The sequence below is a fragment of the Phocoena sinus genome, chromosome 10, assembly GCF_008692025.1.
Source record: "Phocoena sinus isolate mPhoSin1 chromosome 10, mPhoSin1.pri, whole genome shotgun sequence".
Lineage (NCBI taxonomy): Eukaryota > Metazoa > Chordata > Mammalia > Artiodactyla > Phocoenidae > Phocoena > Phocoena sinus.
In genome coordinates this window covers 3,172,127-3,186,258 of record NC_045772.1, presented here as the reverse complement: position 1 = coordinate 3,186,258, position 14,132 = coordinate 3,172,127, and the positions used below count along the sequence as shown (strand labels likewise).

At 56.4% G+C, this 14,132-nt stretch overlaps 1 protein-coding gene across 3 annotated transcripts in view; it reads left to right on the top strand.

Annotated features, from left to right (window-relative positions):
• Positions 1-14,132, top strand: part of TBC1D22A (TBC1 domain family member 22A) — a 326,523-nt gene that overhangs the window by 33,199 nt on the left and 279,192 nt on the right. For all 3 annotated transcript variants that reach the window (XM_032646231.1, XM_032646232.1, XM_032646233.1), the window contains exon 4: positions 1,253-1,429. In XM_032646231.1, coding sequence (XP_032502122.1) covers positions 1,253-1,429 — 177 coding nt within the window. The remainder of the gene's footprint in view (positions 1-1,252; positions 1,430-14,132) is intronic.

Sequence of the window (14,132 nt, the reverse complement as noted above, 5' to 3'; positions counted from 1 at the left end):
TTTTGGCTGCGTTGGGTCTTCATTGCTGCACGTGGGCTTTCTCTAGCTGCGGCGAACGGGGGCTACTCTTCGTTGCGGTGCGCGGGCTTCTCATTGTGGTGTCTTCTCTTGTTGCGGAGCACGGGCTCTAGGTGCTTGGGCTTCAGCAGTTGTAGCACATAGGCTCAGTAGTTGTGGCTCGCAGGCTCAGTAGTTGTGGCACAGGGGCTTAGTTGCTCTGCGGCATGTGGGACCTTCCCGGACCAGGGCTTGAACCCGCGTCCCCTGCATTGGCAGGTGGATTCCTAACCACTGCGCCACCAGGGAAGCCTGGCAGGCGGATTCCTAACCACTGCGCCACCAGGGAAGCCTGGCAGGCGGATTCCTAACCACTGCGCCACCAGGGAAGCCTAGCAGGCAGATTCCTAACCACTGCGCCACCAGGGAAGCCCCGCACTTTAAATCTCAGCTTTGGAGGATGCGATTGCTCAGTGCGGTTTGGGCCCGGGGGCCTTTCAGGGCCTCTTGCTTGTGGGTCCCGTACTGGTCCCTGGAGGCTCTCTGTCAAGTGACCCGAGGGCCCTCTGCTCTTTCCTTTGCCTGTCCCCAGTCCCGGGTGCTGGGTGCCGCACAGTGTCACTTCAGGCCCTCCTGTGGGTCCTTGTGGGCAGCCCTTCAGTGTGTGTCAGGTCAGTGGTGCCTGGGTGAGGGCTGGGCAAGCTTGCACTCTGGTGGCCCCTCGTCTCCACCTGCAGTGGCGGATCTGCTTTCTCTGGGTGACGGTCCTTGCCTGACCTCCCTCCTGGGGCTCGGGGAGACCTGGGACGTTCAGACAGTCCTCAGCACCTTCATGGGCTTCATGCTCCCTTCACGTGTGCCTTGGTGGCTTCCCTCCATGCCAGGCCCGGGTGGCCCGTGCAGGCATCCTCCCCCCTGCCCTACACCAGCAGATCCTCGGGGTGCGTCACCCAGGCAGGCCCAGACCGTTGGCAGCCCTGACAGACCTGGTCTCCGGTTGTGTGGTTGTCAGTGTCTTGCTTTTCGTGGGGTGCGTCTGTTTCGCTGTGGAACACCCCTCCACCAGGAGGGCCGGCACGCTCCATGGGTGTGAGCTAGGTTCATTTTATCCCTCAAGAAACCAGGTCCTTGCTGCTCGGTGATGGCGGATCCACAGAGGGAGAGCAGCGAGGCATGTGTGAGGCCTCCTTAGTGGTGGGCGTGGGTGTGGATGTGTCCGGAGCCTCACCTCTGTTCTCTCCCCCTCCCTCTGCAGGAAGCGCCAGTGATGCCGTCCCTCTGCAGAGATCCCAGTCTCTCCCGCACTCGGCGACCGTGGCACTGGGTGGGGTGCCCGAGCCCAGTACCCTCAGCAGCTCAGCCTTAAGTGAAAGAGAGGCCTCCCGGCTGGACAAGTTCAAACAGCTCCTCGCCGGCCCCAACACAGACCTTGGTGAGTCCCCTGTGGGCGAGGCCACGCCGGCTGTGCCTCGTTTCTAAAGGGGGTGCAGCTCTGAAGGCCAGTCTGCTGCCATTTAACACACTTGCTCCCCGTGTAATTCACCTGGTGAGAGGTTGGTCTGTTGTGTTTCATGTCAGTGGGTCACTAAGACGAGAGCCGTTTGTCCTGAAAGTTTACTGTCGACCGTGTTATTAATGTGCTTCCTCTGCAGTTCGATCAGCATTTTCTGATCTGTTTTCCTTAATGCCCAGTTGCACTCTTCTGGCTTCTTAGCACTGCCTTGGGGAGCTCTGCAGGGCAGGCCGGGTGGACGTCCTTGTCCTTCATAGCGGTCGTGGGGCCGGCGATCCGGGCCGGTGGCGGACGTCCTGACCGTGGCTGACTTTGCACCTTCCTGCAGGGGCCCAGTGGGTCTGCGTAGAGTGTGGGCACTGCAGGGGCAGGGGGCAAGACAGATCTTGGGTGGAGGGGCCAGCAGGGGACAGGACAGTCACAGGCATGGTTCTCGTGGGTCGTGATACCCGCTTGGACGCTCTGCAGCCAGGCTGAGGCGTGCTTGCTTTCAAGTTCTGCTGGAATTCCACTCAGATCTGTGTTCTTCTATTTATGGATCTCATCCCTGTTGAGTGCCACTCTGCACTGGGCGTTCTGCCCGATGCTGGAGCTTTCGGGAGGGTGGAGGTGGCTGTAGTCCCTCACGGTTGCGCTCCGCGGGCTGGGCGCCGCGGCGGGCAGTGCCCCGCGTGGCCAGCAGGTGGCGCCTGAGGCCCGCGGAGGGAGGCGGCCGCGGCCCAGGACGAGCCTGCGGAAGCCGAAGCCGCGGGCCCGGTTCGTGAGGCCGGAGGAGGGCGGCCTTGGAAAGATCCTGAAGCTCGGAAGGTGCTGCTCCAGCCCGGGTGCCGTTCTCACCGTGGGTGTTTTCTTCTTAGTTTTGTTCAGTTTTTGCCTGCAGAGTCGCATGGCACAGAGATTTGGGCCGGCTGTTTTTGGTAGGTGCAGAGGGAAGATGAGCCCTTTCCCTTCCCCAGCTCGCCTCTCCCCCTTTGCCCGGGTCCAGGTGTCATCTTCCAGAGATGGTCCGCGCACATGTTGTGTTAAACTTTTGATTTCGATGTGATTTCAAATTTACAGAAAAGTTGCAAGAACAGCACGAGCGCCCCCGTACGCTCCTTGCCCAGATTCACCGGTTGTTTACGTTTTGCCCCATTGCATTCTGTGTGTGTGTGCGCTTACGTGCAGACATGCTGTTCCTGAACCGTTTGAGCCATCTGCCCCACGAGACTTCATTATTTCCTAAGAACAAAGACACCCTCTCGATGTTGTCATGATATCGCTGTCAAAATCAGGAAATTAAAACATCCGTGCGGCACTGCTCTCTAACGCACGGCCCACGTTCACTTCTTGACGCTTGTCCAGTAGCACCCGTGATACCTTTCTTCCTCGTCCAGAACCCACTGCAGGATCACGCGTGGCGTTCGGTTTGCCACGTCTCTCGTCTTGTTAGCTAGAGTGATGCTCCGGCCTCGCCTTGTGGTCTTGGAAGAGCGTAGGCCCTTCGGAGTGTCTTGTTTCACATTCCCCTGGTGAGAATTGGGCCGGCTGTTTTTGGTAGGAACAGCACTTAATTGATTTGCCTTCTCGGTTGATGTAGCAGCAGGAGGCCAGGGTGCTGGTTTGTCCTGAGGTCGATGAAGCCAGCTCTGATCCCTGCTTCAGGGGGTGTCTGCCAGTTCTTCCCCCCGAAAGTTACTCTTGTTCCTTTGGTGATTCAGAGGTGATTTGTAGAGAGGTACTTGGGTCTGCGTGTCGTTACATACATTTTTTTCTTTCCTCTCCATACGAATGTAACGCTGTTCTGCTCACCTTTGAAATTTAACCATGTATTTCCCGATAGTGCTAGGGAGAGGCTGTGGCCCCTGTGCGGGGTCGACAGTGAGCCCGTCTGTCTGCGGCCGCCACGCCGGTTATTCGCTGCCCCTCCCGAGGGGCCCTTACTTGCTCTCATTACAGACGTAAGAGCTGTTCTTCTAACAGAAGAAGAACACCTGTTCCTCACCCTGACCTGACATTCCTGGAGCATCCCTGGCCGTGGGGAGCTCGGGGAGGGAGAGCTTGGGGGCCTTGGTGCGTGGAAGTCTCGTGCTTCGAGCCCGATGGAAGGGGACCGTGCGTGAGGAGCGGAGTGCTGTGCGTGGGCAGCGAGGGTGGGGCTCCCGGGGCAGCTGCCTGCGTGGCTTCCTCTGCACGGGCCCTGGAGCGAGCCTCGTAGCCTCCAGGCCTCAGCCTGCACGGTCACCTGCAGGGACAGCGGTGGCAGCACAGGTGTCACCCGCTTTACACCACCTTGCTTTCACGGAAGGCCTCCTCAGTACCTGTTTTCCCTAACTGAAGGAAACCGGAGAGGGCTTTTGCTTTCATGAAAAAAAGTGAAAAGCAAAACTTGCGTCTTCACTTTACGCCATTTCAGCTTATGTCAGATTTCATAGAAACACTCGACTTTCGGATAGTAGGGGGAACCTGTACAGATTTTGCTGATAATATTGATACATATGAAGTTTTTGGGAGAGTGGCCAGCACTCAATAAGCACTCAGAAAAAGTTAGTTCTTTTACTTCTTCTGATTATTTTCATTTGCACTGGCCTGTTTATTCTCTACTTGATTTTTATAACATTGACATATGTGGCCACTTCATAGATATTTTCTTGGTTACATTCAGCAGCCTCTAATGGTAGATGGCAAGGAGATAGCTCGTGAAAACAAGATTGCCTGATGGGAACTGCAGTTCTGGGTCAGGTTCTGAGCCCCCAGTTAGAATCTTCTAGGGGACTTTGTCACTGGAGTAACTTTTGAAAATAAAATCGAACTTAAAAGTAAAGCTTTCAAGGCTTGTGGGAGAGTGAGTACATATGGATAGATTGAGAGGTTAAAAGAAAATCAGATTCTTTTGTTCGGTTGTGGGATTATGGTTTTTTTTTCTTTCTTTAGAATTCTGTGTGAGTATCAACTCTAACACCAAAAAGCGAAAACCAAAGCTTTCAAAGTGAATGACTGGATTTGTATTTAGTGGCAAGAGAAAACGCAGCCGGCAAATTGCCTGTTTTTATAAGGCAGTTAAGATAGCTTCGGAAGACAGTGGGATGTATTATCCTCACATTGCGTAAAAGATGTAAGCGGCAAATATTCGCTAATGTTGGAGAAGAAAACCGCTGACGTGAGCAGCGCCCGCCCGCAGAAGAGTTCTACCTGCAGAATGTCGCTCCGCCCGTCAGAGCGCTGTTCTTCTTTGCTCAGCTTGCGCTCCCTTACAGGGGTGAGAGTAGCAAATAGAACTTAACAGCTCACTCTGCTCTTAGCATTGACTCAGTATTTACTTGTGCAAAGGCTGCCTGCTTTGAAGCCCAAGAAAATGACACTTGGAGGCTTTCGTTGTGACCACGTGCGTCTGAACCGGCATGTGAGTTGGCCATCGGCTAAACATGAGCAGCCCAAGGCCTGCCGAGTGACCGCCTGGTGGCAGCCGGGCTCTGAGGTCGTCCGTGTGTGACACGCAGCCCTGGTGCCGGACATGCAGACACGAGCACAGAGGGAGTGAGGCCAGGTGCAAGGTCACGGTCCAGTTACCCCGTGAGCACCCAGGCTGGGCTTTAAGACGGAGAGTGTGCCGGGAGACGGCTATGGGGAGGAGAGGGTTTTTTTCGGGGGCGGGGGAGGGTGATATGGAGTTGTTCGCTCAGGAAGCAAGGGTTTGAGTTCGGTGCCCCTTCAGGGCCCGGGGCTGGAGGACAGCCCTGCCTGCAAGGGGCCCTGATGGCAGGAAGGGGAGGCAGTGCAGCCTGGGAGCCAGTGTGACAGGTGACTCAGCCTCCTGTCTCATCAGCCATCACGGGGGAGTTGGGACTCCCCTGCAGGGTCCTTGTGACGTCGGAGGTGGTTGACGTCAGGTGCCCACGTAGTTCTTCATTCGGCCAGTGTTCGTAGAGCACCTGCTGTTGCTGTAGGTGCTGGGGGTGTACCGGGAACAGACCCCAGGGTCCCTGCGCTCAGGAGCTGACGTTGAGTGTCGGGGACAGACAGACAGACAGATGCACGCAGTCAGCACTCCAGGAACCGGCCGAAGGTAGTAGGCGCAGTGGAGAGAAAAACAGAGGTGTGGGGTAAAGGCTGGAGCTTCCCAGGGAGGGGCCAGGGTGCAGAGGTCTTGCCCTGGGATGGGGCTTCGGGGATGGACAGGGCCTGGTAGGGGAGGGGAGGGGAGGAAGGAGGCCGGCAGGGCAGCGAGTGGCAGGTGTGGAGGGCTGAGAAGGCCAGGAGGAGGCCCCCAGCTTTCTCTCTGTGCAAAGCCTCTGGCAGGGCTGGAACCAGGGGAGCGGAACAAGGCCACGCAGCAGTGGGGAGGTGCAGGGATGTGGGGACGGGGAGGAAATTGGGGGGTCGACTGGGAGAGGGGAAGCTGGTGGCCCAGGGAGAAGGGGCCACCAGGACTGTGTCAGCTGGAGCCCAGGGGCTGCGGGCGTAGGGGGACAGCTGATGGACACAAAACCGGGGCACGCCCAAGAAGGGTGTTTTTTCACCAGGTGGCAGAATCAGGTACTGGTGAAACAGAGCCAGGCGAGGCAGTGTATCCAAATAACTGCACACTTGCTGCGTTTCGGGTCCTCGCTCTGTGCGGGGCACTGTGCTTCCTGTGTGTTGGCATGCGTGTGTGCACCGCCCCCCAACCCAGACACACCCGGAGCCTGCCCCCGGTAGCAGCCGGCTCCTGATCGCAGCTGGGGAGGTTGAGCCCTGGTGCAGGGGCGACCCTGCGGCCCCGCGGCGAGGGCAGGGCCGATGCCGGCCGGGTCCTCGTTCCTCTGCTGAGGGCCTTGCTGGAGGACCGGGAGCGGATGGCGGGCGGCGTGGCCTGGCTGTGCTGGCAGGGCTGCCGGCACCCCTGTTCCCGAAGGTCCGGGCGGTGGCCCGCCGGTGCCCAGCGTCAGCCGTGGGACCAGGCGCAGCCCCACAGCCTCGCCGCTGTGTCCCAGCCAGGGACAGTGGAGGTTGCGCGTGTGTGTGCCCGTGCGGGCTTGTCCTGCTGCCTTGTGAAAGGGGAGGGTGGTCCCAGAGGGGCAACAGGATGTGGGAGGGACAAGGTGGCAGCTCCGCTGACGGCCACCCCGGGGGCCCCTGGCAGCTGCCCAAGCGCAGAGACTCCAGGGGAGAGGAGTCGAGGTCTCGTCGCGTGCAGTCGCGCCCGCCGCAGTGCGCTCTGGACCCGCTGGCTGAGCCGCGTGCTCGCGTCCCGATTCTCAGCGGAGGTGTGGGCAGCGCTTGGTTCTTTGCCCTGCTGGTGCCAGTTCAGCTGGACACGCTTCCTCAGATCCCCCCGGGCCCTGCCGCCAGCCGAGCTTCTGAAAGGTAATTGGAGTGTAAGAGGCGGGGCTCCAGGGAGCCCGGCGGGGAGCCCCTGCAGCCCGGTTTTATCTCAGCTGTGAGGTTTGGGGAGAAAGTACTTTTTAGTGAAACAAACAGAGAAGGTTTGAAAGAGGGTTGATGAATTCACCCCGCTGCCCGAGCCCTGCAGTCCCCGCCTGCAGCTCAGGACAGAGCCCTGGTGCACGTAGTAGGCGCACATGCAGCAGCGGGAGGGGCGAGCGCGTCGCAGGCTGAGCCGAGGCAGCATTCGGCCGGTGCCTTTTCCTTGGTCACTGCGTCTCGTGGCCCTGGCTGCGGGTTGGCTGAGCCTCTCCTGTCAGGGAAGCACCGCCGAGGCCGATTCTGACTGAGCAGAGTGCGTGCGGGCTCCAGTCGGGGTGGGGGGAGTCTCTGTGAGGGGACAGGGAAGCCAGAGCCCACGGGTCCAGGCTCTTCTCCCCCACCTTTCTTTCCCGCTTCTCCTGGATTGCCCCCCAGCTTTGGTTCTCCCGTGTAGCATCTTCTCTGACATCAGGAGGAACACTGGCAAAGCAGCTTTCGTTAAGAATGTACACAAGGAGTTCATTTTTGAAAAAGTTCATCTGCCTTGAAAGGCAGATTCTAGGTTGGACGTGTCGCCTTAGTTGACTTCCCAAGGCCCTCACTCCTCCCCCCTGAACCTGTCACCGTTCGTGCCCCCATCTCTGCACAGCGGTGCCCCCTCTGGTGACCCGGGCCCAGCCCCCCGCCGTCTTCTCCTCCCTCCTCCCCACTCCCACCTCTGGGCTGTCACCAGGTCTCCTGCGCTCAGCACCTCCAGCCCACCGCCTGGTCCCTGCCACCGCCTCTCGCCTGATGGTGACAGCCCACCCCCGCTGGCCCCTGCGCACCTATGTCCGGCGTCGTGCTCGGCACAGCCGTCAGCAGTCCTTCGGAAATGAGATCCGGATCAGGTACCGTCAGAGCCGTCTGGCGGCTCCATCTCACTCAGAGAGTCAGCCGTCGGCCTGGTGACGCCCGAGAGGCCCGGCCTCCCACGACCTGCCTGTCCCCCTCCCATCGTCCCCTCACTCTGTTCTGCGGTCGCCGGGACGCAGCGGCACGTCCATGCTTGGGCCTGTGCTCTGCCATCCCCCTGCCTCGGCTTCCTGCGTGACTCACTTCCTCCAGGCCTCTGCTCGAACAGACCCTCATCGTCAGGATCTCCTGCATCACGCCCCCACCCCCGAACGACTCCATGCCTTCACTCCCTCTCATCCTGCCGTGTTTTCCTCGGATCACCCGACCGAGGGTCCCTCTGCCCCCGACCCCTGGAGGGAGGCCTCGGTCTCTTTCTAGGGGTTGGTGGTGCCAGGCGTGCGAGCTCAGGGCGGGCACGGGTCGCCGAGCACCAGTGAGACGTCTCCCCCCTTACTTGGGTGGGTGCCGTCCTCCCAGTCTGGCTTTATTTTCTTTCTGTGAAAATAATCACTAGGTAAGTAATTATTCCTGACGTCCAAATGCAGCTCAACTGCGGCAGCATCCTCCCTGCAGCCAGGACCGTCGCACACGTGCGGACCCCGTGCTGTGCCGTCCCCGTGTCACTGACGCCCTGCTTCCCCCCAGAGCCTCTGCCCGGCCCACGGGTGGCTGATCGCCCGAGTCTCGCCACGGAGGAGGGGACTCCGCACGGCTCCTCCCTCCGTGTCGCTCTCGCTGTAGGGTTTCCGCGATGATAGGTCACGCAATGTTATTGAAAGTGAGAGACGTGGAAAAAATAATAAAACCCACAAAGCGCAGTTGCCACTGTGTACGCTGGCTACATTTATGGCTGTGTCTTCTCCTCTCCTCTCATTACCTGTAATCGGTTCTCGCCAGCCCTTTAGAGGCCCGCAGAAGGGGCTCCCCGAGCTTGCTTTGTCTTCTGGGCTCGGGACGGGAGTGTGAGAGCTGCAGAAGACGCGCCAGTCCTGGCTTCATGGCGTTGCCACTGCAGTATCCTCACCGTTTGGGTGGCATTCGCGCTACTAGGTGTGGCACTTGAGCTACGTGTAGTTATCACTCGGCTTAGAATAAACCAGAGTGGATATGATTTGGTGGAAGTTAAGCATTTCATTTAATATCTCTGGTAGACCAGCTCTTCAGTTTAATTAGGAAAACTTTCAGGGGTCTTTCAGGTAACTTTCTCATGGACGATGATTTCCTGCGTATAATCTTAAAAGCAAATGTTAAAAAAAAATGTTTGTACGTCTACTGTACAGTTTTAAAGGAGCAGTTTGAGAAACCAATCCATTACACGTTTGTCCTTTTTTCTCTAATGATTTCCTTTGTAGATCAGGACATGAAATAACCAGTTGAATACTCATGAGACCGTGGTGTCTGTTTTTTTGTCTGAGGGATGAGAGCGGAAAAGTGGGCAGAGTGTGTGGGAGTCTGCTCCCTGCCCTACAGCCCTTTGTGCTTGTGACTCAGCTCTCAGGGTTGTGTCCATCTCACCACTGGACTGTGAGTTCCTCGTGGGCCGTGCTGTGAGCCCCTGGTCTTCGTGTCCAGTGATGGGGACCAGGACACGGCACTTGCTCAGGAAGTGCTGCTGGGGTCCATTGGCCTGCTGTCTCCTGCCCCACGGCCCCGCAGTGCTCTTGGCCTCTGTGGTTCACCAGCTGAGGAGGGGGATTGGTTAGGATTCGTTTTGGCTGAAGGTATCAGAAAACCAGACTCAGGGGCCTTTAGACAAATAGGGGTTTATTTTTCTCAGCAGGGTGTCTGGAGGTAGGGAGCTGTGGGCATTGATTTCATCAGGGATCTAAGCTCGTGGTCACAAGGTGGCAGTCATTGTCCTGTGTCAAAGCAAAGGGCAGTCACCATGGCATCTGTAGTCTTATCAGAAAAGCAGTTTGACCAGAGCTGGGTCACGTGCCCTCTGCCCGGCTCCCCCCCCACGAGCTGCAAGGGGTGCTGAGAAGGATCTCGTGGGCCCGGCCGTTGGCACTTTGGAATTGGGGTTCCAGTTACAGGGAAGAGGGAGGGGATGGATGTTGGGTGGACAGCCAGCTGTGTTTGCCACTCAGATAGGCACGTGTAAATCTGTCACCCCACCAGGTTTCTGGTTCCTTGAGGTAGGGACTGTCTTTCTTGTATTGTAGCACTTAACCCATGGCTGGTGTCTAGCACTGTCCCGACCACACAGTGGAGACCCAGAAACTGAACTGTGTTGGACTGTGTGCACAGTCTTGGGTGTGGAGGGAGCGAGTGGATGAACTTTGAATTTTCATAGTCAAACACACAGTATTTAGAATGAGCCCTCCTGTGTCCTGGTTTTGCCCCCAAATGTAGCTCAGATTCCAAAGGACCACAAACCAACACATAGCCAGGCGTCTGGTCCTGGAAACTGCAAAGAAAATAATACTTTTAAATTAATTAATTAATTAATCAATGCACAGATCCTATCTTGTGCATTCTGGAAATGCACATCCTGTAAAGTTGCCAGATGAAGCTAGAAAGAAGAGGGTTTTCTGAAGAAGGGAAGTTGGAAGAGATGGTGAGCAATTGGAATTCCCTGTAGGTGTGGAAGGATGCGGGCAACACAGCAGCAGGATTTTGACTTCTTTAGAATCAAATCAAGGGCTCTGGGACGGTGGTAGTGGTGACCTTGGTGGTAGTGATGGTGATGGTGATGGTAATGGTGGTGGTGGTGGTGATGGTGGTGGTGTTGGTGGTGATGGTGGTGGTGGTGATGGTGGTGGTGATGTTGGTGATGGTGGTGTAGTGGTGGTGATGGTGGTGGTGGTGGTGATGGTGGTGGTGGTGATGATGGTGGTGATGTTGATGGTGATGTTGGTGATGGTGGTGGTGGTGGTGATGGTGGTGGTGGTGATGATGGTGGTGATGTTGATGGTGATGGTGATGGTGGTGGTGATGGTGGTGGTGATGATGGTGGTGATGTTGATGGTGATGTTGATGGTGATGGTGATGGTGGTGGTGGTGGTGATGGTGATGACGATGGTGGTGATGATGGTGATGATGGTGGTGATGATGGTGATGATGATGGTGGTGATGATGGTGATGATGATGGTGGTGATGATGGTGATGGTGATGGTGGTGATGATGGTGATGATGATGGTGGTGATGATGGTGATGGTGATGTTGGTGGTAGTGGTGATGGTGGTGATGGTGATGTTGATGGTGATGGTGGCGATGGTGGTGATGATAGTTGGTTATGGTGGTGATGTTGGTGGTGATGTTGGTGGTGATGGTGATGGTGATGGTGATGTTGGTGATGGTGGCTGGCTTTGACCGAGAGCTTCCTCTCTGTCAGGTACATGGAAGTACGTGGAATTCCTAAGAAGGAGCTCAGAGAGGCTGGGGCACAATGGCTGTCCACTTCAACTTTACCCTCCTGGGTTCCTGTCATGCGTGTTTTCCAGACAGAGGCCCTACTCACTCTGGTGCTTCTTCCTGGGGTGGTTTGCTTGCCCATCTTCCTAGGGAAATACCAGGAGCCAGAGTCAGCCGTCTCCCTTGTTTGGTTACTTTTTTTTTTTTTTGTGGTACGTGGGCCTCTCACTGCCATGGCCTCTCCCGTTGCGGGGCACAGGCTCCAGATGTGCAGGCTCAGCGGCCATGGCTCACGGGCCCAGCCGCTCCGCGGCATGTGGGATCCTCCCGGACCGGGGCACAAACCCGCGTCCCCTGCATCGGCAGGCGGACTCTCAACCACTGCGCCACCAGGGAAGCCCTGGTTACTTTCTTGTGCCATCTGTCTGGTTCGCGCTTACAGGTAGGAAGGGAAGTTGCACGTGTTAAAGATGAGAAGCAAGAAAGTGGAGAAGAAAGAGGTCGGGTGCCGTTTTGACTTTGTCACTCCCAGGCCCTCTGTGACCCTCAGAGGGCCTGAGTTATCCCTTCCTGGGAGGGAAACACAGCAGTCACATGTGCAGGGGCGGTGGGGCAGGAGAGGCCAGACATGGGGCCCCGTGTTTGCGTGTCCTGGACCCCCGCTCTTGAACTGCCCTGAGGATGGGGCCCCTGACGGTGGCAGGCCAGGAGACTGTAAGCTGAGTCACGCGACAGGAGCGGATGTGTGCGACACGCTCAGGGGCCGTGCGGAGGAGCGGGGGGGCAGGGCTGCCTGGACAGGGCCGAGTCCTGGTCCACGCTGTGCTCCAGGGCCGGGCGGTGGTTTGCTGTTCACTTGATGGGCCCAGGGCTGCGGTCGCCTGCTCAGCTCGACACTGCTCTCATTTGAAAGCTTCACTCTGCAGACCCACGAGTCCATGGGGTGCAGGTGCTCACGGACGCCGTCTGAAATGGCCGGTCACCTGGCTGCAGGGTGTGCCGGTGGTTGTGGACCTCTGAACCCGTGCCAAAGATCCTGCCCTGCGTGGTGCCAAGGCCCACGGGCTGCTTCGCCCTGTGCGGGTTTCTAGTTTCAGCATAGAAAGCGAGGAAGTGCATTATTGGTGTGGTAATGCTGGAACAGAATACCGTGGGCTGGGCGGCTACAGCTGACATTTATTTCTCGTGGTCCTGGAGGCTGAGAAGTTCAGGGTCAAGGCACCGACGGCAGATTCCGTACCTGGTGAGGTTCATAGATGGCGCCTTCTCACTGTGCTCCAGCGGCCGAAGGGGCAAGGGCGCTCCCTGAGCCTCTTTATCAGGGCACTAATCCCATCCAGGGGGACCCCACCTTGTGATCTAAGCACGTCCTACAGCCCCCACCTCTGAACCGTCACCCTGGGAGTCGGGATTTAACATAGGCCCTTTGGGGACACAAACAGTCTACGGCAGCTTTCCTGCTCCACGAGACGCAGCACTGTGTGGTCACCGCACAGCACCAGCCTGCGCTCCTCAGGGAGGAAGGCCTCTGTTTGTGAAGGTCTTCCTCACGGGTTTCCTCGTTGGTTCCGTGCTGCCCTAAGCAATCAGCAGAGCGGCCCCATTTGCAGATGAGGAAACTGAGACTCAGAGGAGGAGGAGGGCCTGCCTGAGGGTAAGCCCACAGGCAGCAGCAGCCCGGGGCTCCCTGCACGTCCTCTGCACTCACTGTACCAGGACACGGCAGTCCAGTTTTAGAGATTTGGTGCAGGATTAGATCGCACGTGACCAAAATGAGAAAAAGGGAGAAATTCCTGATGAATAGAAGTGCAGGGTGCGGGAGAGGAGAAGTCACTTGGGATGGCCTCACAATGGGGTAGGACACAGGAAGGAAGTTAGAGAAACAAGGAAGCGCTGGGTTTTGTGTCGGGAAGTGAAGAAAATCATCTTTATCCTGAATTTGCCATGAGGAGTGAGGCGCTGCTGAGTAAGGCTTTGGTTTTGGTTTTGAGCCAGGTCTTGAGATACTAATACAAACTGAGGCTTTCTGGTGAAATCTGAGGCTGTACTCAAATTGGTCCTAAAGGAACAAAGTTCAGGCTTGCTTATTAAAGTGCTTAAAAAAATGAAATACCCTTTTTCTTAGGATAAGATAGTCTGAAAAAATTAGTTAAGGGTGTCTTTTTAAATCTATGTTTTAACCTATGTGTTGTTTTAGGTTCTACAAGTAAGAGCAACCACAATATAGAAAAGTCAGCAGCCATGACGGCCAGTCACCTTGCCCCCCATCTCTGGCCTCCTGGGGGACAGAGGAGTGTGGAAAACAAGCATGTGGGCTTTGGGGTCACATCAGGTCATGGCCACGCTTTGCCATTTACTGGCAGAGTGACCCGGGCAGTTTTTTTCCCCCAGACTTCTTTCGGCGTTAGTTTCCCCACCTGTAAAATGGGTCTAATGGTGCTTGCCTCCACCTGGCTTTGGGAAGCAGTCCCGTGAGGAGTGGTCCGTGCAGTGCAGCAGGCTCGCCCTGGCACTGGTGCGGGTCTCCATCACTGCCTTTCCCAGTGGAGCCTACCCACCTCTCTCCACAGTGGCAGCGAGGATGCAGACGCCACTTGTCACCCCGATCCAGTTAATATCACCTCATGCGCCTTTCCCACCTTGCTGCAGTCTTCATAACCATCATTTTTAATGGCTATATAATGTTTTGAGAATGATCTTTACTTAAAATTGTTAGTAAAGTTGTGTATCTGTCTAAGTCAACATTTAATTTATATGCTTAGTCAAAATCTAGACATATTTAACGGTATTCAAAATACGTACTATAAACGCACTAACAGGAACGTTGTTCCTTGAGATTCTGCGGGAGGGGGAGTTGTGAGAGCACTTAAAGTTTGGGAACTGGTGATGTTCATTCGTATCTTTTGTTTACTAGTTTTTTTTTAATTGAAAAAGCTACATCATGCAATATTAAAAAATTCAATTGGTCGCTAAGGGTTTACAT